At 35.7% G+C, this 22,107-nt stretch overlaps 1 protein-coding gene across 6 annotated transcripts in view; it reads left to right on the top strand.

Annotated features, from left to right (window-relative positions):
• Positions 1-22,107, top strand: part of BMPR1B (bone morphogenetic protein receptor type 1B) — a 368,302-nt gene that overhangs the window by 160,712 nt on the left and 185,483 nt on the right. For 3 of the 6 annotated variants that reach the window (XM_019741148.2, XM_074323317.1, XM_074323315.1), the window contains exon 2: positions 2,676-2,777. In XM_019741148.2, the coding sequence (XP_019596707.1) occupies positions 2,726-2,777 (52 nt within the window). In that variant the 5' untranslated portion in view covers positions 2,676-2,725. Of the gene's footprint in view, positions 1-2,675; positions 2,778-19,932; positions 20,031-22,107 lie in introns of those variants that run through there. The other 3 variants (XM_019741154.2, XM_074323319.1, XM_074323321.1) reach the window with 3 other exon arrangements.

Raw genomic sequence — 22,107 nt, 5'->3', positions numbered from 1 at the left:
AACAGTCTGCAGTAGCTAATGTCTATAAGGTGAAAGATAACCAATAGTTCTTTCCCCTTCTCTCCTCTTTCTTTTCCCCTCTCTCCGTGTGGGTCTGTATGTGGGCATGTGCGTGCATGTGTGTATATGTGCACACATTCTCACATGTCTGTTTTTTCAAATATGCGATTTGGTTCATTTCAATCATTTGTAACATCCACAAATATTTGGTCAAAATGTTTAATCTTCCCATGAAACGCTTCAGAGATTCGTCATACGAAATCATTGGTTTCTCTTTAGTGCTAAGTCATAGCAAATTATCATCATTTTTTAGGTTGATTTTGTAGAGTGTTAAATGCTATTTAAATTTCCCTGAGATATGAAGCCATTTATTTTTCTCCTAATCACTTAAAATAGCAAGAACTAATCAACTGGAGTTTTTCTCCTTTTTATGAATACACCAATCTACCCCTGACTCACGTGCATGTTTCTGCCTTTAGGTCAGTGGGAACTTTTCCCAGCAGTGTTTTCTTTTTTCCCCTTCAGTCCTAATTTCTCTCAGGAACAAATGGCAGTATAGTTAAGCATTAGAAACTTGTTGCTGAAGGTGCTAACCTAAACATCAGTGCCAGGATACGACTGAGACTTAATAGACTAATTAATTTGTCTACTGCACCCCTGACCTGGGAATTCCGTACAATGGGCTATACTTAAGGAACTGGGAGTCTGGTATTCAAAGTGGAGAAATGCAACTTTGTGTGCTGTAGACATCAACATGCAATTAATACTAGGTTCTTTAAGAAAATAGGTTTTGAAAATGGAACTTTATTCCATCACATGTTTTGAAAGTACGATGCTGCAAGATTCTGTGTGCCTTTTTTGTTTCAGTTTTCTTCTTGTACATTTTATAGCAGCACTAAACAGAACCCTCACATTATTTGATCCAAATGTGCTGCTGACCTCAGAGAAGCTCAATTATGTAGAATACCAGAGTTTCTGTATTAGCTATTCTGGTGTTCTCATAACCACAGTGACTCTTAGGAAAAAATAGGAACCTGAATCTTGAATGACATTTTAAAAAATGTTTGCATTATGAATTCCTGGCTGTGGTATTCATGTTTCTTTCAGTAAGAAGATTAGTTTTATTTCCTCCTATATTCTTTTCCTCACTTCTCCTTCATTTTGGAGACAGTTTAAATGTACTTCAAGGGCATTTAACATTTGACTGCCACTGAATTCATGGCAGTGGACAGAAACCGAATTGAATAAATCTATTCATATTAGTTTGTCAATATATGGGGTTATGCATTTCTCTGGATCTTGTGAACTGGCAGTGGTACCAAATGAATGCTTTCCTGTTAGGATTTTATTTAGAACAGTTTTAATATTTTGGTAGTTTGTGGATTTGGAAGTGTTTATTAGACCACTAAATGTCTGTTGAGCATATGGCAGGTGCTCTTCTAGGCACTGCTGATAAAGCAGTGGCCAAGACTGGTGGTTCCAGCTCTGCTGAGGCTTGTAGTCCAGCAGCAGAAGTCATACACGAAATGCAGTCCCCCCTTCTCCAAGGTGCCACTTTCCCTGGTTCCCATTATTCGCAGGCAACCACAGTCCAAAAATATTAAATGGAAAATTCCAGAAATAAATAATTCATAAGTTTTAAATTGTGTGCCATTCTGAGTAGTGTGATGTGAGTCATCCCTTTCTCCAGAGTATCCACACTGTCTACGCTGCCCACCCTGTAGTCACCTAGGAGCCATTTCAGTTATCAAGGAGAGAGAGACCACATTCATGTACCTTTTATTCTGGTGTATTGTTATAATTGTTGTATGATATTGTTAGTAATTGTTGTTAATCTCTGACTGTGCCTAATTTATAAATTGAAATTTATCGTAAGTGTGTTTGTATAGGAAAAAACATAATATGTGTGTGTGTGTGTGTGTGTGTGTGTGTGTGTGTGTGTGTACACATATACACACACATCTTATATAGAGAGAGTGTTCAGGCATTCACTGGGGGGAGGGTCTTAGAACATATCCCCCGTGGGTAAGGGGGATACTATAAAAACAAAGAGTAATTATAACTCAAGACAAGGCTGCTTGTTTTTTACGCAACTAAATGGGAAAAGGATAGTGACTGGCATGTGTGTGAGATGTTGTATTAGCCACAATATTTAGGGAGTAACTTTCAGGGAGGATGTATTAGAGCTGAGAACTAAATGATGAGATGGTAGCCTTTGGGTAGGTGCTATTCTCATTCAGTTAATGGCAGTCACTTCATGTGAAGAAATATGCAAGATATCATATTTCTCTCAGTATAGGCATAATGCATGGACATAGTGGATACTGAAAGGATATTAGCAGGATGAACAAAATAAATACTGAGGGTGCCGAAAAAATGTATATGCATTTTAAGAAAGGAAAAAACTGTATTAAAATTGTAATACTCAATATATAGCAATAACAAAAGATGAATACAAGTCATGTGTATACATTTTTTTTTGGCACCCCTGGTAGATATTGGCATATGATTTAAGGGGAAATTACTTTATCTTTCTAAAGTTATGTTGCCTCCAATAGTGGAGTGAATGAAAGTTTGAGGTTTTATATGCATTTTTTTGTTCTTATTAAAATGTAATGTGAGCCTCACATTGAATTTTTCTCTTTTAGTTATTTATTATTTCTTTTATTTTATAGGTTTCAGCGTGGTCAAGAGAGTGCATGTATCTGAAGTGGGTGTACCTTGTATGAATCATCAAGAGCATCGTACGCTACAAATACCAGCAGTATATTTATCTGGTTGGTATTCTGAATCAAGTCAGATTTGGCATGATAGAAATTAAATGATTGATAGTACACCTCATAGACATTAAATGATTGATATTAAGGGAAAAACCATAAAATGATTTTGTGTGTTAACTTACATTGAGCCAATTCACCGTATGTCTAACCAGGTCACATAAAAAGTTAGTTAAGGTGTTAAAGCAGTAATTTGAATTCCTGGGGTGGGGGTGAAGGGGGGAGGTACTAGTGAACGCAAGAAGTCAAATGGCATAGAGGCCAAACAGAAAGAGTGATTGTAGACTTTATTTATTGCCTTCAAGTGAATTTTATTTGTACCCATTTTCAAAAGAAAACCTGATGAACAGGTATGTTTGCAGCCCCTTCACTTTGACAGGTTGGGGGTGGGCAGGGGAGATGGAATTCTGTTATCTCTGAACACTTAGTGTTTGAAAGACAGTCCAAGATCAGTAGCTAGATAAACATAGTTTCCAGTTTAGGCTTTAAAATATTATCCTTGACCTGTTTCTTCTTGTTTATACATTGGGAACTGCGGTTTCAAAGATAGAAAAAATATTTAATTAATTCCTGAACTAAGAATGAATTTGGCTTTCAGTAAAGATTCATGCTAAATGTTGATTTTGCTCAGAGTTCTTTCTTTGGCTCTTCTCTCTACTCATTCAATTTAATTGTGTTCATCCACATCTATGCTTTCAATTAGAATGATTCCATTCCCAGCATCCCTTAGCTCAGATGCTCATCATTTCTCCGTTGTACTGTAAAATAGCTTCCTAACATCCTGTCCACTTTTCCCCTTTTGAAACTGCCTACCATTTCATCAGCAGAAGGGATATCTCATCCTCTCTCTCTCCTTTCAATGACCTGCAAAGCCTCCAAGATTGCATTCTGTGGCATACAGGGCCATCATCTTCATCAAATTCTTGCCTTCCTTTCTAACCTTGTCAATTGTCAGTACCCTTTAAATACCTATATTCATAGTCTGTGCATTTTCTATGCTTCTTCAGTTCATCTGCTTGCTCATTCATTCATGGTTCTGTTCCTTTGCACTTGCTGTTCCTTGTTTCTTGAGTGCCATTCCTACCTCTTGTTTACTTGGGAAATTTGTGTTTATCCTCCATGTTTCTATTTAAAGAAATTTTTTTTTTCTCTGTGATACTTTTCCTGGCAGAGGTAGGTACTTCCTTTCTGTCCTCCTGCAGTGCCTTGAATGCACCTCTGATTTGATTCTTTAATATATACCATTAACTATTTCCGTGGCTCTCTTACAGTGCTCTGTAAACCCTTTATTGTAGATACTGCCTTCTTTTTTCCTCTTTATCCCCATCCATCAGGACATTAACTAGTAGGGATTCAATTGTTATGTGTTCAATGAGTAAATGATATCTGCTTTGTGTTTAGCACCATGATATTTATAGTGGAAGAAAAATTATAAGAATATGATTTAGTTCCTCTTCTGTATAAGGCTGTGATTTTATTTGGTGGACAGGAGTTAAACACATGAAATAATTAGGGGACACAAGATAAAGCATAGCATACAAATGAAGTATTTGTATTTTAAAAGTTTAATAGCTATACATACACATACACTCATACAGGTACAAACATACCTATATATGGTGGGTGGAGGAAGGGCAAAGATCAAATTTAAGTACGAGATGGGTTTCATGAACTAGGTAAGTGTTTAATGGGATAGTGAGGGAGTAAATCTTAGTAAATCTTATATAGATTTAATGTAAAGGCAGATATTGATCATTTTCATTTGTAAAGGGCCAAAACTCAAATAGGGGAAATTAGAACAGTGAATGAAAGTAGAGGTGGATAGTGGGTATGTGTTGGAAAGAGATTAATATTCATATGAAGTGAAATCTGCACTGAATAATTAAGTCCTAAATGCAATAATTAAATGGAATGATTGACAATTAGGGAATTTTATAGTGGCAGTGACTGGGTTCTAAACAATAGTTGTAAATGGTATTTATTGGGATGCAAGATGTTATGGCTAGAACACCATTCACCCTCTCCGGGAAAACAAAAACAAAACCAGAAATGAAAAAAACAAACAAGACAGATTCATTAGTTTGCAGGTGAACAGTGAAAAAGGGTTTAAATTGAGTTGGGTATGACTGCCTGATGGAAAAGAAACAGTTTTTCTGAGGAGTCAAAAAAGAGAAAACCGGTTGGAGTGTGCAGGAGTTTCCAAACTGAGCAAGTAATTAAGTCTACAAAGACTTCAATCTATAGCCACAATATTCAGCTATACATTCCTCATTTGCATATTAGTTCCCTGAGTGTATAGAAGATAATGCTGACTCAGTCTAGGATATGTGAGGCAGGAAGAAAATTTTGGGAACCTGCAATCCTGTTCCCCCTCAAGACCTGAGGTCCCTAGCTGATCATTTCCTTTGCACTTTGTATAATATTTTTAGGTGTGTTTTGGATATGACATCCAGAGTTTTCAGCTGCACTAGTGGGAGAAATAGGAAGAAGTACTTGTACTCCATTTCAGTCCAGAATCACTTAGATTTTTAAAAGTCTATTTTTGGTCCTTAGAATATAGGATTGAAACATGTTGAGTTGATAGCTTTTCAAACATAGGGAGATAGTGATTTTAAGATGCGGTGGATTCTGAGAACTACAGAAAATAACTATAATAATAGCTATATTTACCATATACCAAACCCTCTTTAGAAGCACATTATAATTTCCACAATACCCTATTTCTATGACAACCCTATTTGGAAGGGAAACTAGGGCAAAGAGAGGTTTTTGAGCTTTGCCCAAGACCCCAGACAATCTGATTCCATATTCTGAACTCTTAATCACTATGTCCCCTCTACCATTTGACAAGTAAAAAAACTTTTATGACTCTGACATTCTAAATTGGGAGTCACCAACTTTCAGCAAATGATTAAGGAAATTGATGATGGAACCAGAGGCCTATGAGAACTCTGTATGGGAGCCAAAAAGAACTACAACTGCAAATTTAAGTTTTTCCCACATTTTTCTCCTTTGCTCTAGAATTAATTGTATAGCTTTTGTAATTAAGGAGTAACCCAATACTATGAGTTAAAGCTAGGGTAATAACTAAACTCTTCAACATAAAATTAATAGTTCTTGACAATATGGTGGTCTGCGATATTATTAGTTTGCTATGAAAACTTAAAAATTACAATTTGAAAGTGGGCTTGAGTGACCATTGTACTTGCATATTTGGAAATTTTCCTGGACAAATGCAGTATGAGTTTATGCTTGATTTTGTCAAGTTTGTAAAATTCATAAACTTTGTTACTTAAAGACAGGTCCAAAGGAAACTGATAACTAACATTTGATGTCTAGCCGTACCTTTCTCATTTTCTCACAAGTCCTTGACAGAAGCAATTACGTAGAGGTGGCATATTACTAACACAATTTTGTAATATGTAGCAAAAAAAAAAATCTCAGTTGTTGTTTTACAGTGTTTAGGGTTAGTGGTTATATTTTCTGATTTTCATATGTTGATGTAATTTTTCCAGATATTACCTAAGAAAATGTCTTGTTTTGGTTTGAGACATTAAAAAAAAAAATTCATTTTAGGATTCCTTTGCCACAATTGAAGGAAGCCAACACTCATGAAAGTACCTGGCGAATTTCAACAGTATTTTAGTTAGTGTGGTCAATACTTTAGCATAAATTGTTTGTTTTGAGTCAGATGCTGTTACAAATTAATCTGACACCCCCCCGCCCCCGTTTTTTTTTGGTTTTTTTTTGTCTAGGAACTGGGTCAACAATACTAATGCATTTGGGGGTTATGATGATGATGTGTAAAAATCAAACATTTATGAAAGAATGAGAATTGTTCAAGATACAATTAGACACTGGATCTGGTTAATTTTTCCATCTGACTTCTTATAAATTCAAGCTTTTCCAGTATTGCTTATGAAATTTTCAACATGTCATAGTCCCTGTGGATAAATTTTTTTTATTAAAATTTATTGGGGTGACAGTGGTTAGTAAAATTACATAGGTTCAAGTGTACAATTCTGTAATACGTCATCTATATATCACATTATGTGTTCACCACCCAGAGTCAGTTCTCTTTCCATCACCATATATTTGACCCCCTTTACCTTCTTTTATCCCCCCTTATCCTCTTAGCGTCTGGTACCCACTAAACTGTTGTCTGTGTCTATGAGTTTTTGTTTCTGGATAAAAAGTTTTATAGTCTTACTAGAGCTTTAAGTTCTTAAAGATTCTTTTTGTTTTTTATCACAATTGTTGAACATGTGAAGGAATAGTGTTTGCCTAGTTGCCATATATATATATATATATATATATATATATATATATATATGGTTGATGCAAAAGTAATTGCAGTTTTTGAAATTATTTTTAACCTGCAATTATTTTTAAACTGCAATTTATTTTGTACCAACCTATTATATATATGTGTGTGTGTATGTATATATACACATGTATATCTACATATACATGTGTATATATACATACATATGTATGTACACACACACACACGAGGTTGGACAGTTAAGTTCTCAAACTTTCCACCTTGTGCTTACACCATGCAACTATATATATATATAGATATAGATATAGATATATAGATATAGATATAGATATAGATATATACACATATATATTGTCTGCCTTAGTATGAGGCTGCTAGATTGCTAGTTAACTTAGATTATTATTCAGTTCAGCATTTTTTTTTTGTTATTGTCAGCTATACACTAAGGCTACTGTAACTGCATTAATTTGTCCTCCTTTATGCTGAATTGAATATATTACCAAGCTCTGTTACTTCATGCTCTGTTGGTATCCAGAACTCACTGCTAAAGTTCATTCTCACTTTTATAATCCTCTTCAAGGCTTTCATTCTGAATGACGGGTGTTTGACATGGACTTTTAACTGATTTCTCTGTTTCTGTTTTTTCCAACCCCTTGCATAAAGTTGCTCTGAATTTTGAGGCACATGATGTAGATACATTATAAGGATGCAGTAAATGCTTACTGATTAGTTAGAAATGAGTTTTCAGAAGTAGAAAGTCAGATACTTCACTTGAATGTTGGGACTTTTAATGATGAAGCCATGTTTCTTTCCTTTTTTTTTTTTTTTTTTTTTCCCTGTGTGGTGATAAATCCTGTGAATTTCAGCTAGGTTCTTTCTTTCTTCACATACCTTCTACATTTTAGTTGTAAAAATTGAACCCTTGCTGTCGTATAGTTGATAAAAAAAAAATGCTGGTTACTTACTTTGAGTGAGTAAACATTTAGTAGTTAAAAATAACAAAGGTAAAAATAATTTTCTTTAGCGATATTTTCTATTTTTAGTTGTAAAACATATTTAGACAATTGAAAGGATAAAAATGATTATGAAAGTTAGTAGGTGGTAAGGGCAACATAAACAAATAAAAGAAAGAAAAATGAGCATTTTTATAGGACTTAATCACATATCTGTGAGATTGCTGAATTGGTAACAATTCATTTTGGGGAGCTTGTTCTAAATGGGTTGTCCTGTGTTTTCAAGAAGAAAAATAAAATGCTAAGCTTATTCTAGTTGGTTGCTTTTTCATCAGTCTTTCAATGAACTTAAAATTGTTGATGCTGAAAACTGCAGTGAAAGTTGTGTGAACAGTCCTTTACTTCTATTGTTTTATGTTTCAAATATCACTCATCCATTTCCAACAGGTGTTCTGCCAGCTGTGCCCCAAACGTTTCGAATGATTTAGAATCTATTTCCACACTTACCTTGTATTGTGGCTATTTACTGTAAAAGTCGTTCTCTAATTACATTCTTTTTTGGCACAGCGAAAGACCAGGAGACAGAAAAGTGAGTCTAATGGGAGGTGTTCCTGAGTGTTGTTATTGCTTCCGATGAAGGGAGACGCGGGAGGACTAGGATTGTTTCGCGTATAGTGCTGGTGCTAATAAATGGATTCTTCTTTTAATCTTGTATATTTTGGCATGCATATTTATGTTGTGGCAAGAAAGAATTTAAATGGAGTCAGAATAATTTTATTTTCACAGCTGCTTGAAGATACAATGTAAGAGTTTGAATTCTCAGAAATTTTCAAGCTATGTGGCCTATTAAAATAGAGGAAAAGAGCTCTTCTGTTTTTCCTCTTTGATAAAGAAGTAAAACATGTGTAAGGTCTTTTCTATTTGTAAAATTACCTGGTTAGTGATCGATCATACAGTTGGGAACATGTAGGAAATTTTATGAATATATCGCACTTTTCTCAAGATATTAGACTTTAGAACTTTGGAATATTTATGTTTCATGCTACTGAAAAAAACATTCTTTGTTTACTTATTGTTAATCAACCAAATAAACCAGTCTCAATAGGCAGTAAATTAAACAAAGCCGTTTCCCATGCCAATAAGTAGGTTTTGCCTTCAGCTATAAATAATCATGATTGAAACATCTCATTTTCAATCTGTAGTAACATGTAACAGATACCAAGTTTGAATGTCATCTTATAGCTGATATCAAATTTAACTATTGAATTCTAGCCTCAGAGTGCAACTTCAAATATAAGCAGGTGTTAAGAAATGTTGCCTTAGAGTTGCAGGCATAAGAAACAGTATGTCCGTGCAGATTAAATGGTCTTATTTGCAACCTTGATAATGTGTTTCCATGTTATGGACCGAATAAAAGTGACCAGGAGCTGGGAAAATATCTAATACTTTCTCCACTTATATATGGTACTGTAGTGTAGAACTGCTATGATCTAAGGCACTGTGATATCCTCAGTCATCAAACCTTCCACTATTAAAATTTGACTTTTCCTATTCATTAGAAAACAACCAGACCTCTCCATTCCAAAGAATATGCCAGTATAGGTAAGCTAGCATGGGGATGGGAAGAGTTGGGTGTGGAGTTAGCTTGGGTGTGAATTCTCGCAATTCCATACTCTACTTGTCCGTTCCTTTGTGTCTTCACCTCTAAATGAGGATAATAATCATACTTATTACACAGGTTTGTTTGAAAGGTAAATGAATTAATATGCTTTGGACAGTGCCCTGCACCAAGCAAGTATGGCTTAGCTGTCATCATTCCAATGCTTGGTCCTCCGATACCTAACTACAGGTTGAGAAATACTGTTGTAGGAAAGTGAAACTTCATACGTCATCATTTCTCATGGCCTTCATTTTAAAGTTAAGGAAACTGAAATTGAATGCCATTAAATGATTTGTTGATGATTAAATAATCTTAGTGGTAGATTTGGGACTAGAATTTTGGCCTTTTTCAGTGTTCTGCATCTGTTCTGTTTTTATCTCAAGAGCATTCAAATAATTTTTATAGTTATAATTTACATATTTGATCAAAATTTCTCTTTGCTCTAATACAGAATTTCACTAAAATAGTTAAAATAGTGCAAAGGTATAGAGTGGAAACTTTTCAATATTCATCAATTTCTAAAATCACTTTAAAAAATCTCAATTGGAAAATGATTTGTATGTTTTGTTCTAAAAGAATGCTAAAATAAGGACACCAGCCTCCTCTTCTCCATCTCTTCAGTCTCTGCCAGAGTCTGAAACTACTTAACATTCTTTGCCATTACAAATGATGGCAGGTTTTAATACGTAAGTTAAACTCTTAGAATTAGTAACGTATTATTGCTTTGCCTTTCTCTGAAGACCAGGATTGAATTCACTGTACTTCCTAAGTAAATATATATAATAACTAAAGGAAAGGAGTTTTATTTGTCTAGATAACCTTGTATAGTTTTCTTCAAGGGCCTTATGATTTATATTGTAATTTTTGGAAAGCTTTGTGGTTCACAATAGGGTATCAGACAGTGAGATGGTGATATTGGTACTTTTTGGGTAGTTCCAGTGGTAAGTGAGGCTTCCTGAAGGCAGAACTCCTAAAGAGGCCCTGATTACATGCCCTCAGTGATTTTTTTTCTTTTAAATGAACTTTTTGCCTTATTGTAATGCTACCATAATGTTTATGCTGCAACTTGTATACCTGCATTGACTGGAGAGATTGAATGGCTTGGCTGTCTGGAACATGTAATCCATTCCAGCCTTTTTCCGTGACATCATTATTATAACAGACTTCTTTGAGAGTATGAACAGCAGCTGCGCACTTTTGTGAGTTTTACATTATGAACCATAACAACCTTTCCAGGTCTATACAAGTGATAGGGCAGCTTGATGCTTAACAAATGAAGCCAAACTCTGAGCTGTGAAACTGTTAACAGATCTAGTAATGACATGGGCCCCATGTATGGAACATTTCATAACATAACGGGGGAAAACGGGGACGACTGTCATTTAGCACATTGACTAAAATGTTTTTCTTTACCTCTTCCTCAGTATAACTTCAGCGAATCAATGTAGAATTGCAATATGTGTCAATAGCTGGAGCATATCTTCAGTTGAATTTTATTTTAAAATTCCAGCATATGAGTGTTCCATTTTCCAGCCTTTATATAGAAAAACAAGAATTCTTGTTCCATGAAGATCAAAAATAAAAATGCTTACTCTTAATATAAAAGTAAGAATATAATATGATGTTGGGGAAAAAAATTCTCTTGATAAGTATTCAGATTATTTATGTATAGGAAAATAGATATTTCTGTTTCTAATCTGCATAATAGTCAAGCAACAATAAATCATTTTTGCAGAGAAATTTATTTAACTGTTATAGGCCTACCTGAATAGTTCTTTACACATTGTGCCTCATCGGACATTTCCTTCTTGAATACTAATTCATTATTGTGATTTGCAGTGACAAACTATGTGCTTTCCATATGTTTGTTTTCTCTAGTTAAAAAAAAAAAAAGCAACAGACTAATATATTTGAAATAATGCCTTTTCCTGGAATGTTTAAAGTTCTGCAGAGTATTTTAAACAAGAGATATCAAAATTCCTGAGATGGGAAAATTTTCATAAGACTATCTTTTATAATTCCCTATTTCATTATAAATACAGACTTTTAGAAAACAGTGATGTCACAAATATTTATGTACAATCCTTGCTAAAAGTAGTGAGTATTCCATGGAATATTAGTGAATGTATTTGTCTCCTATGAATCTCTTAGCAACAAACTAATTTTTTAGATCATTATTGTCATCACTACTTTTTTTGAATGGGGATTAGTTGCTTCCGTTTAGCAATGTAAGAACAAAAACTGTTTCTTTTTCTTTTTCAGATTCCTAGTGAAAATGAAACAAAAATTGTTTGGGGCTTTTAAAAATATCAAATCTTGAATTCATCAGGGAATTGTAATTCTAAACTTCTATCAGTTTTACCATTGTTTTCATATATCAGTTTGATGTGAGGGTTTTTGGGTGAGGCATCTAATACACAGAGGAAAAACTGGCTCTTATATTTTCTTACAGAAGGCATTGGAGCAAATTTGAAATAAGCTACATAAAATTAATTTTTTAGTAGTAAGAATTGAACCTATAGTATGTATTGTTTAGAGTAGCCTAGAATTATGAATTATAAATTATGAATTTACAGTTTTTAGCTCCAATCACTAAATTACTTCATCCAGTTAAGCAATAAAATCAACATCAAATCAATATAATGTTCTGTTTCAAATGCTGTATTTTGAGACTAGAACTCAGTTTATGTCATGATAGTTAAAAGGGCAAATTCAAAGGAAGGGCCTGAGTTTGGCAGAAAAGATGTGAGGTCATAATCTTTGTATCTTTATGATTAAATTTAGATTGGTTATTAACACTCAGAGTTGAGAGGTTTAATGGTATATATATTGAATAAATTTGGAAAGAAATTCTAAACACAGCCCTTTTGTGAACTCCTTTAACAAGTGATATTTTTTAGTTAAGAAAAATTCTAGCTATAATGACTACTTATATGCTTACCTATAGTGAAGGTAGCTTTACTGCTATATTTAAACTGGATAAAGTGAGGTATGCTAGTGCAAGATTGCTTATGAGTATTGGTATTGAATAAGCCCATCTTAAGAAAGAGGCACAATTGTTCCTAGATGCCTGCATCTTTGAGCTCGTTAGTGACTGTCTTTCATGTGTATTAATCTTTTTCCTATTCGACTGCAAGGTTCTTGAAGGCCAGAACATTTCTTTCCTTGTATCCCAACTGTGATTGGGAGCAGAGTAGATTCAATACAGATGTGTTAACTGAAGTAATGTGCATGTTAGCCAACCAGGAATTTGGAGTCAGGTCACATACCTTTGTGATAGGACCAGCTGGACAAGTAGCCAAGGCTGGAGTCGTAGTGAGATTTAATTTTCTGGCCTGTCTTGGCTCCTCCAGCACCAGTTCTTTTTACAATTTCATTCTGTTCCTGGAAAAGAGGCTTCCTCCAACCTGCACCCTCTCTGGCTATCCATGTTCTCCGTCCTGATCCACACTTACCCTAACAGTATTCTTGTTCCAGTACTCACAAATTCAGATTATACTACAGCAGGTCCTTGAACAATGCAGTTTCATTCAACGTAGCTTTGATATAATGTTGATTAGGAAAAAAAAAAAAAGGATTCCTGGCTGGGACCACTGTCTATGTGGAGTTTGCAGGTTCTCCCCATGTCTGTGTGGGTTCTCTCCAGGTACCCTGGTTTCCTCCCACATCCCAGAGTTCTGTGCATGAGGTGAATTTGTGGGTCTACATTGTTCCATTGTGAGCGAGTGGGGGTGTGGGTGTGATGCATCTTGCAGGAGAGGTCATCCCATCTAGGGTGGGACCCACCTTGCACCCTGAGCTGCTGCGACAGGCTCTTGCCATCTTAGACCCTGAACTGGAATAAGTGGGTTGAAAAATAACTACCTTACTTTTTCTTGTTAATCTTTCTTAAAAGGATGTATAGTTCACGTTTATTTCAGTGTTTATTATTAGAAGCGTTTGGCGTCTTTATCTGGACATTTGGTGATGTTTTCATGACCAGAAATATGTGGTAGGAACTTAACTCTTGTTTATATCAGTTAGCCAATGGTAAAATTCCTTTCATTTTTGTGTCATTTCACTTACCACAGTTTCCAAGAACCTATCCATTACATTGAGGTCTCAGTGCACTGTGACTACTATACTAGCTGCAACTTATGATCTGATATTATGGGTTAAGTACTTTATGTATACAGATTCATTAATTCTCTCAATCCAGCGGGACAAACATTTTTCACGCAGGAATAAGAAGTAACATGTCCAGGGACACACACTAGATAGGGTTCACCCAGGACTTTCTGACTCCAAACCTCTGCCCTTAGCCTCTTCCTGGTCATAGTCTGTTTCCCACATCAAACTTCTCTAAACTGTTCAAACCCTTCTAAAGTACCTTGGCCATATCAGGTGGTATTTTCTACAGTAATACCACCAGAATCACTCTGAAAGGTCCTAGAAGAACAAGCATGTTGAGAAGCAAAAGGAGGAATATGGAAGAAAGGTCAGAGGTAGTGCTAGAGACAGAGCAAGGTAAACATTCACAGTCCCTCAGTCTCTGACCGGAAGTTCTCAGGTTTCCAAGTCAGATATTGTGTTTAAGCACAAAACCAATATTTCTCCCTAAAACTAAGTGTGTCAGTAGGGCTTTTGAGGTATCTAATCCTTCTCATCAGATAGATGCTAAAAACAAATGGAAAGAAAAAGGAGTATAGAGAGATGTGGCTTTGCAGTTCCTCTCCCTGAGGAGCTCAGGTCCTTTATTAAAGGGTCCATACAACCGGATGTTCAAACGTCCAGAAGGAGGACCTTCTTAACCAGCCGTGTGACCTAGGGCAACTTCTATAACTCTCTGAGCTTAAATTTCATTATTTGTAAATTGGAGATTATAATTTGAAAATCCAGGCTGTACAGCAGAATCTCCTGGGTTTTTCACCCCACTTTTACCTTTTACTTTCTTCTTCTTCTTCTTCTTCTTCTTCTTCTTCTTCTTCTTCTTCTTCTTCTTCTTCTTCTTCTTCTTCTTCTTCTTCTCCTCCTCCTCCTCCTCCTCCTCCTCCTCCTCCTCCTCCTCCTCCTCCTCCTTCCTCTTTCCTGCTTCCTCTTTCCTCCTCCTCCTCCTCCCCCCTCCCTCCTCCTCCTTCTTCACCATAGGTGTCTAGGTTTCAGACTAGATTTTCTAAATCACAGCCTCAGCCTGGGCTAGTGTCGGGGTAGGGAGATGAGAATGGAGTGGGAAAGTAGGAAGGATACCTTGCTAAGGAGTGTGGGTGTTGATTTGTAGGGAGGCAGTGAACGTTTTTAAGCAGTTTATTGGTGTTCTCTGAAAAAACTGAATGAAGGTAGACAAAATTTTTGCTATCAAACAGGTAATTAAGCATGTCTTTATTTTCTGAAATGTATAACTTATATGAAATGTATTTGTCAATAAATTATATTCTGAAAAGAATAAAAAATGGTCAGTTAAGAGACTTGCCTTACTTTTCATGGATGGATTTATATTTCTGATTTGTTTGCAAATGAAAATTCATTCATTCTTTTTATTCATTCAGGAATGTTGATTGTGTGCCTGACACAAATTCTGTTATTTCCTCAGGAAATCATTTAATCGTACTGAACTGCTGCCCACATGTGGAATAATTGGAATAGGGTATTTTGAATCAGGCGAAGGAGTCTAGCTATCTTTGGACCTCTTAATTGATAGGAAAGAAATGCACTAATTTTCTCTGCCTCTCATTAATATATTCCTCTTATATATTAACATTTAAAGTCAACTAGTTGTTTTTTTTAAAATCACAATTATATTTACCTTTTAAGAGAAAAACGTTTGGTTTCATTACCATGTGCACAAGAATGTGCCACAGACTGCATAAAATCACTTCTGCAGGTTTTTTGGGTCTAGTATCCAATTCCTGCTGGTGTATTTGGAACAGGTTGAATTTCTTTTCCAGAAATCTTATTATGGGGAGCAAACAAGTCTCATTTAGACTTTGGTTTTAGTATTTGCCATCAAATTCCTTTCATCGTTGCTATTAAAGTATTGGTTGGGATTCTCTTTATGTAACATATTTTTGCAGCAAGCTGGACGCATCCATCTGAACGTAGTTCAGCTTGTGCTAGCAGGCAATAGAAAAGAGTACCTGTTGTGGTCTTTAGGTGAATTTCCTTTTTTAAGAGCCAGAGATCGCAAGGGTAAACCTACTCATTAAGATTTATGAAATTTTTACTGAATTGATTGATACTTAGAGGTTCAGACAGGATGGTTTTGTGGAAAGTGAAGCAGTGCAGGATTTGTAATCATGTCTGTAGGAGGCTTACAAATTGCCAGACCTTCACTTTCACAAGTTCCTTAAGGAAATGTCTTAACCGAGACTCAGTTTTCTCATCTGCAAAATGTCTGTATTAATTCCTATGTAATGGAGTTATTGAGGATGAAATGACTTCTGAAAAATAAGAATCAGACTTAATACTAGTCTTTATAAATGTTATTTTCCTCAAAGAAAGTGTTCCAGTCTCTATATAGGAGCATGAATAAGTATATCACAAGTGCATGTCATGAAACCAAGAAGTTCTGGTATGTTTGATTGGTTTTTATTAAGATTTTATTCTTTAGGAGCAGTTTTAGGTTCATGGCAAGATTGAAGGGAAAGTACAGAGATTTCCCAGGTACCCATGCCCCCACATGTAAGCACTATGGCCTTCCCCACTATTGGCACTCCCACCAGAGTGGTGCACTTGTTATAGTTGGTCAACCTACCTTGATAGACACATTATTATCACCAAGAATCCATAGTTAACATTACTGTTTACTCTTGGTGTTGTGCATTCTATGGGTTTGGACAAATGTATAACATGTACCCATCATTGTGGTATCACACAGAGTATTGTCACTGTCCTAAAAATCCCCTATGCTCTGCCTATGTATCCCCTCCCCTTCACCCCCTCAAATGCCTGGCAACCACTCTTTTCCATAGTTTTGCATTTTCCAGGAAATCATGTAATTGGAATTATACAGTTATGTAGCTTTTTCAAATTGGCTTATTTTATGTAGTATTCGTTTAAGTTTCCTTCATATCTTTTTATGACTTGAGAGCTGATTTCTTTTTATTGATGAATAATATCCCATTGTCTGAATATGCCACAGTTTTATTTATTCAGTTCTGAAGGACATCTTGATTGCTTGTATAATGTTTTATATTCTTATTTTATTCTGTTTTCCTAGTCATTTGAGAGGGATTTAAGTAGTACAAATGTAAGTGTAATAAATATAGTCAATTATATTTTAATTTAAAATCATTGCTGTTACATTTTTCTGAATGTTATTCAGGGAATTTACAATATTGCAAATGCAAAATGCAAATGCAAAAATGAAATGACTTTGTAAAAAATAGACTCCGTATAATCTAGAAAACTTGATTGCATTCTCATCCCACCCTTATTCAATATTCCTTACTTCCCCATTATTATAGGCCATACCATTTTGTATTTGTTAAGAGTCCTTCTAGTTCCAGAATATTTTTACATCCATCAATTAATTCCATTCTATGACAACTGTATTCCATCCTGTGACAACTCGTATGACAACTCTGCTTTAAGCACTTTTGCATGTGGTTTAGACTCCATCCATTCCTGCCATCTCCCAGATGTTGACCTTTCAGCTGTTGTTCTCTTTTCTGCTGCTTTAATTTTTCTGTCCTCAAAATGAGGGAATGTCCTACATTTTGTCTTTGTAATATACCATTGGTAGGGTCAGCTCTTTGAAATAGTGTTATATGCACTCTGGTTTTCAGGAACATCCAGTGGATTTTTCTCCCATCCAGAGCATGGAGATCAGGTGGGAGATGAAGTAAGATGAACTAAGTGCCTTTATCCTTTATCTTTATTCTTTCTCTGATCAAACCAAAGTGGGTTACTCCTTGGATGCCAGAGCAAATATTGCTCATTACCATATCTTCGCCTTGCTGATTCCATGACTAAGTGAAAAGAGTGAGACTGACTGTATTTCAGATTTTGACGCGATAAACTATGCCACTTTGGCTAAATTATTAAACTTCCCACCTAATACAGTGCAGATCACGACTTCTGCCACCTATGGCTGCTCAGATTGTGCACTGCACAACCCCAGGAACTCTATTCACATGGATTTTATATGTGGAATGCACGGCCTCCTTTGCAGGGTTGTTATGAGAATTACATGAGCTCATAAAGAAAGTAGTTTAGCATAATGATAAAGAGTATGAACTAGGCCTTCTACTTACTCTGTATGATCTTTGACAAATCATGTACTGTGCCTCATTTCCCTTATCTTTAAAATGGAAAGAACAGTGCCCACCCCCTAGGGATATTTTGAAGACCAAGTGTGTTAAAATTTATAAAGCACATAGAATAGTTCCTGGCATACACTGAACACCCAATATAAGTTAGCTATCGTTCTTATTGTATGAAAGTCATTTACTGTGCTGTTGCTGTGCTTTGACTGGTAGTTCTTACTATTATCATTATGTAGGATTTACTCTTCACATTCATGGTCCTTCTCCATTAGGCCTTTCCCAACCCTCTTATACTTCAGTTACTGTTCTTTTAGAATTCCATACAGCAAGGATTATAGTTGGAGTGTGATTTAGCTTGGAACTGACGCTACTTTATAATATGCATATTTCTCTCTGTAGTTAAAGTAGAAGATACCTGAAGGTCAGGACGCTGATCTGTGCCTTTAAGATGATTTGGACCTTTAAAGTGGTCTGCCTTATCTATGATGAGTATTAGCTGAAGATTGCTCAGTGTCTGCCCTCTGCTCTGAAGGCAGTTGCTCTCCTTGGAACCTGAGGCTTGAGAGCCAGAAAAAAACCCCAAAAAACAGAATGGTATACTCAGTGTCTCTCCTTTTAAGGATTTTATAATCCCTTTGATTATGTAAGAGTAACATACACAACAGTGAACAGTTGAAAATGTAATTAAATTGTAGGATATATAGCGGGACTAACAGACATCAGTAGGAGTGTAGAAGAGAGCCATGTCTGTACGAGCTGGGTTAGCGAGAAGAGTATTCCTCTGGGGCGAAACTTAAGTGCAGTTGTATGTGAATAGAGAAAGCTGGACTGAGCCTTCCCACAATACTGATAATGTCAGTGCTTCTATTTATACTAATAGCTAAACCTAATATTAATCCTATGAAGACACACTAACACAGGATGCTATGCTAGGCATTGTTCTTAGTGCTTCATACATATGAACACATTTAATTCTTACAATACACATATGAGGCAGGAACTAGGATCCCCATTTTAAAACTAAGGAATTTGATGTTGCCAATAGATTTTTATTTAGTTGTGATCGTGATCATAAGTTTTACTGGATTTCACAAGTTCACAATAAAATCAAAGGCTTTATAATTCCTCGAGAACCAACATTTTGAAATCATGTTGCACCATATTTTCTTTAACTGTGCCTTGTCATCTATCTTTTTAAATCAAAGTTCTTTTTGATGATAGCCCCGTTCACATAAAGACATAATATAATTACCAACAACACAGAAAGATATAAGGCTTTCATGTTTTGGAATGTGGGGTAGCTTATTTTGTAATTTTATAACTTCATTTATAATTTAGATCAGCACATCAGATTATAATGCTTCCTGATTTGCCTAATTTAAAACAACTGGTAAATGTTCATCTCCAGTGAGAAAAAGAACAGAACGTTGAGTTTGGAAAATATTTATGGTGGTAGAATTCTAGATTTAATTTCTGGTTATTTGGGTGCCAGTAACAGACTAGAATTTGCTTTTTAACAACTTTGATAAACTTAGTGTTCTCTCGTTAAACTTTATAATACAAACCATGGATCACTGACATATCCCATCAGTTATTTTGGAAGCCTTTTGGTGCAAATAGACTTTGATTTTTATTGTTTAAAGGGAAAAAAAATAAATGAGATTAATCCTATCATTTTTTTTTCGCTCATCAAAGAAACTGAGTTTCGATTTGATTTGTTTGTAAATATATCTTTTTTCTAATGAGATTTAGGCTGCTTTCCTTGCGAGATCAAAGAAAATTGTTTAGTTTCTAACAGACATAGAAATTATTTAAGAGATGGCTAAAGAAGAACAGACTTGACTGTGATAAAATGTTCTTTAAATTGTCGATTACTCTGTTGACGCATCGAGCCTTCAGTGATTGTTATTGGTTTATTCATTTGCCAAAACAACAGATAATCAATAGTGCAAGTATTGCTGAGTCCTCTAATTGGGGCCATATTTTACCTATCTTTCTTTCTTCTCATTCACAGATCTTGGTGTGGATTAGTGTTAACAATCCTGTATTTGAGCATGGCTGTGAAACTCGATGCCTCACCTAGGAGGCCTGCCTTCCATGGCGGTATATGAGGTGTGATTATAAAGTGTGAGACTGGTTTCCACTTGATAGACATACTGTGCCCATGGAGTCTGCCTCTGTTGGATGGCTTTTTTCATTTTGCAGTGTGTGTGGGAGAGAATGTGTGTAAGAATTCTTTGTGGCTCTTCCTTTTTGTCTTTTGTCTTACCAGACTTCAGGATGTTTGCAATAAGCTCTAGTACTTACCCTGCTAAACTTGCTACTTCATTGTTTCTTTTATTCCCCCTCCCCTCCCATCCTCTGCATGGTAACTTTGGATGAGAAACATTTTCCTTCAGCTGGCCTACCTTTCCTGTATTCCTTTAGCACATTACAGGGAGGCTTCATAGATGACTTTGTGATCATTCATTTTTTTGCTCGAGTCTAGGAGATAACAGGTAACATCAATTAGTGAATTAAAATATGCTATCAACTTTAAGATACATGTTTCGATTTCAGTGCTGTAATAATGTGAAAACATGGCTATCATGATAGTAAAATGTTACCGATATAAGATGTATTTTTTTCAAGGATATTAAGGTATTTTTTTAAAAATGCAGGTTTTCACATCAGTGAACTATACTGGCTATCGGTTACCGCAATGATTGAGATGAACAAGCATAACATAGATGGAACCAACATAAACATGTGTGCCAGATTCCATTCTGTGAGCATTTCTGAAAACAACTATTTAAACAGGCAATTTTTTTTTAAATTTTATTTTATTAAATTTATTGGGGTGACAATTATTAGTAAAATTACATCGATTTCAGGTGTACAATTCTGTATTACATCATCTATAAATCCCATTGTGTGTTCATCACCCAGAGTCAGTTCTCCTTCCATCACCATATATTTGATCCCCCTTACCTTCATCTCCCACCCCCACCCCCACCCCCCACCCCCACCCACCAACCCCACCCCCTTACCCTCTGGTAACCACTAAACTATTGTCTGTGTCTATGAGTTTCTGTTTCTCATTTGTTTGTCTTGTTCTTTTGTTGCTTTTGGTTTATATACCACATATCAGTGAAATCACATGGTTCTCTGCTTTTTCTGTCTGACTTATTTCGCTCAGCATTACACTCTCAAGATCCATCCATGTTGTCACAAATGTTCCTATATCATCTTTTCTTACCGAAACAGGCAATTCTTAATTGTGGAACCTGACTGCTGTATGCATTCTTAAACACACACACACACACACACACACACACACACACACACACACACAGATATATATACTTTTATGAGGGTGCCAAAAGTATACACATTTTAAGAAAGGAAAAAACTGTATTAAAATTGTAATATTCAATATATACCGATAACAAAAGATGAATACAAGTCATGTTTGACTTCTGCAATTATAAGAGGTGCTCAAAGTGGTTCCATTAACACAATATAGTTTTTCCTTTCTTAAAATGTGTATACATTTTTTGGCACCCTCTGTGTGTGTGTATGACAAGGAAAAAAAGAGGCTTTCTACTTCCCAATCCATCCACATTCTACCTAAAAAGCAGTACTAGTAGTAGTAATGTTATCTTTGGATCGTTTACATATATTAATTAAAACATGGTGTTTAATACCCTAAGCTTCAGAGGAGAGTAGACCTATGCTTTACTTTGTATTAGGGTCTTTATCCAGTGTCTGGGCATGTGACAGGTGTTTTATGCTTCTAGGGCTGCCATACTAACATACCACGGCTATGTGGCTTAACTACCAAAATTGATTTTTCTCACAATGCTGGAGGCTGGAAGTCCAAGATCAAGGTGCTGGCAGAGTCAGGGTAACCTGAGGCTTCTCTTCTGGCCTTGCCGATGGATGCCTTTTCACATGGTTGTTCTCTGTGGGCATGCATTCTTGGTCAATCTCTCTCTCTCTCTCTCTCTCTCTCTCTCTCTCTCTCTCTCTCTCTCTCTCATAAAGACAGCAGTCATATTGGATTACGACAGCGTTGTTTTAACTTAATTACCTCTTTAAAATCCCTATGTCCAAAAACAGTCACATTTTGGGGGTACTTAGGGCTTCAACATACAAATTTGGGGGGAGTGCAATTCAGAACATAACAGCAGGTCCAAAAAGTATTAGT

This window comes from Rhinolophus sinicus, linkage group LG02 (assembly GCF_036562045.2).
Source record: "Rhinolophus sinicus isolate RSC01 linkage group LG02, ASM3656204v1, whole genome shotgun sequence".
Classification (NCBI taxonomy): domain Eukaryota; kingdom Metazoa; phylum Chordata; class Mammalia; order Chiroptera; family Rhinolophidae; genus Rhinolophus; species Rhinolophus sinicus.
Note: the sequence above shows the minus strand (reverse complement) of the source record. Positions and strands in the feature narration are given on the sequence as shown.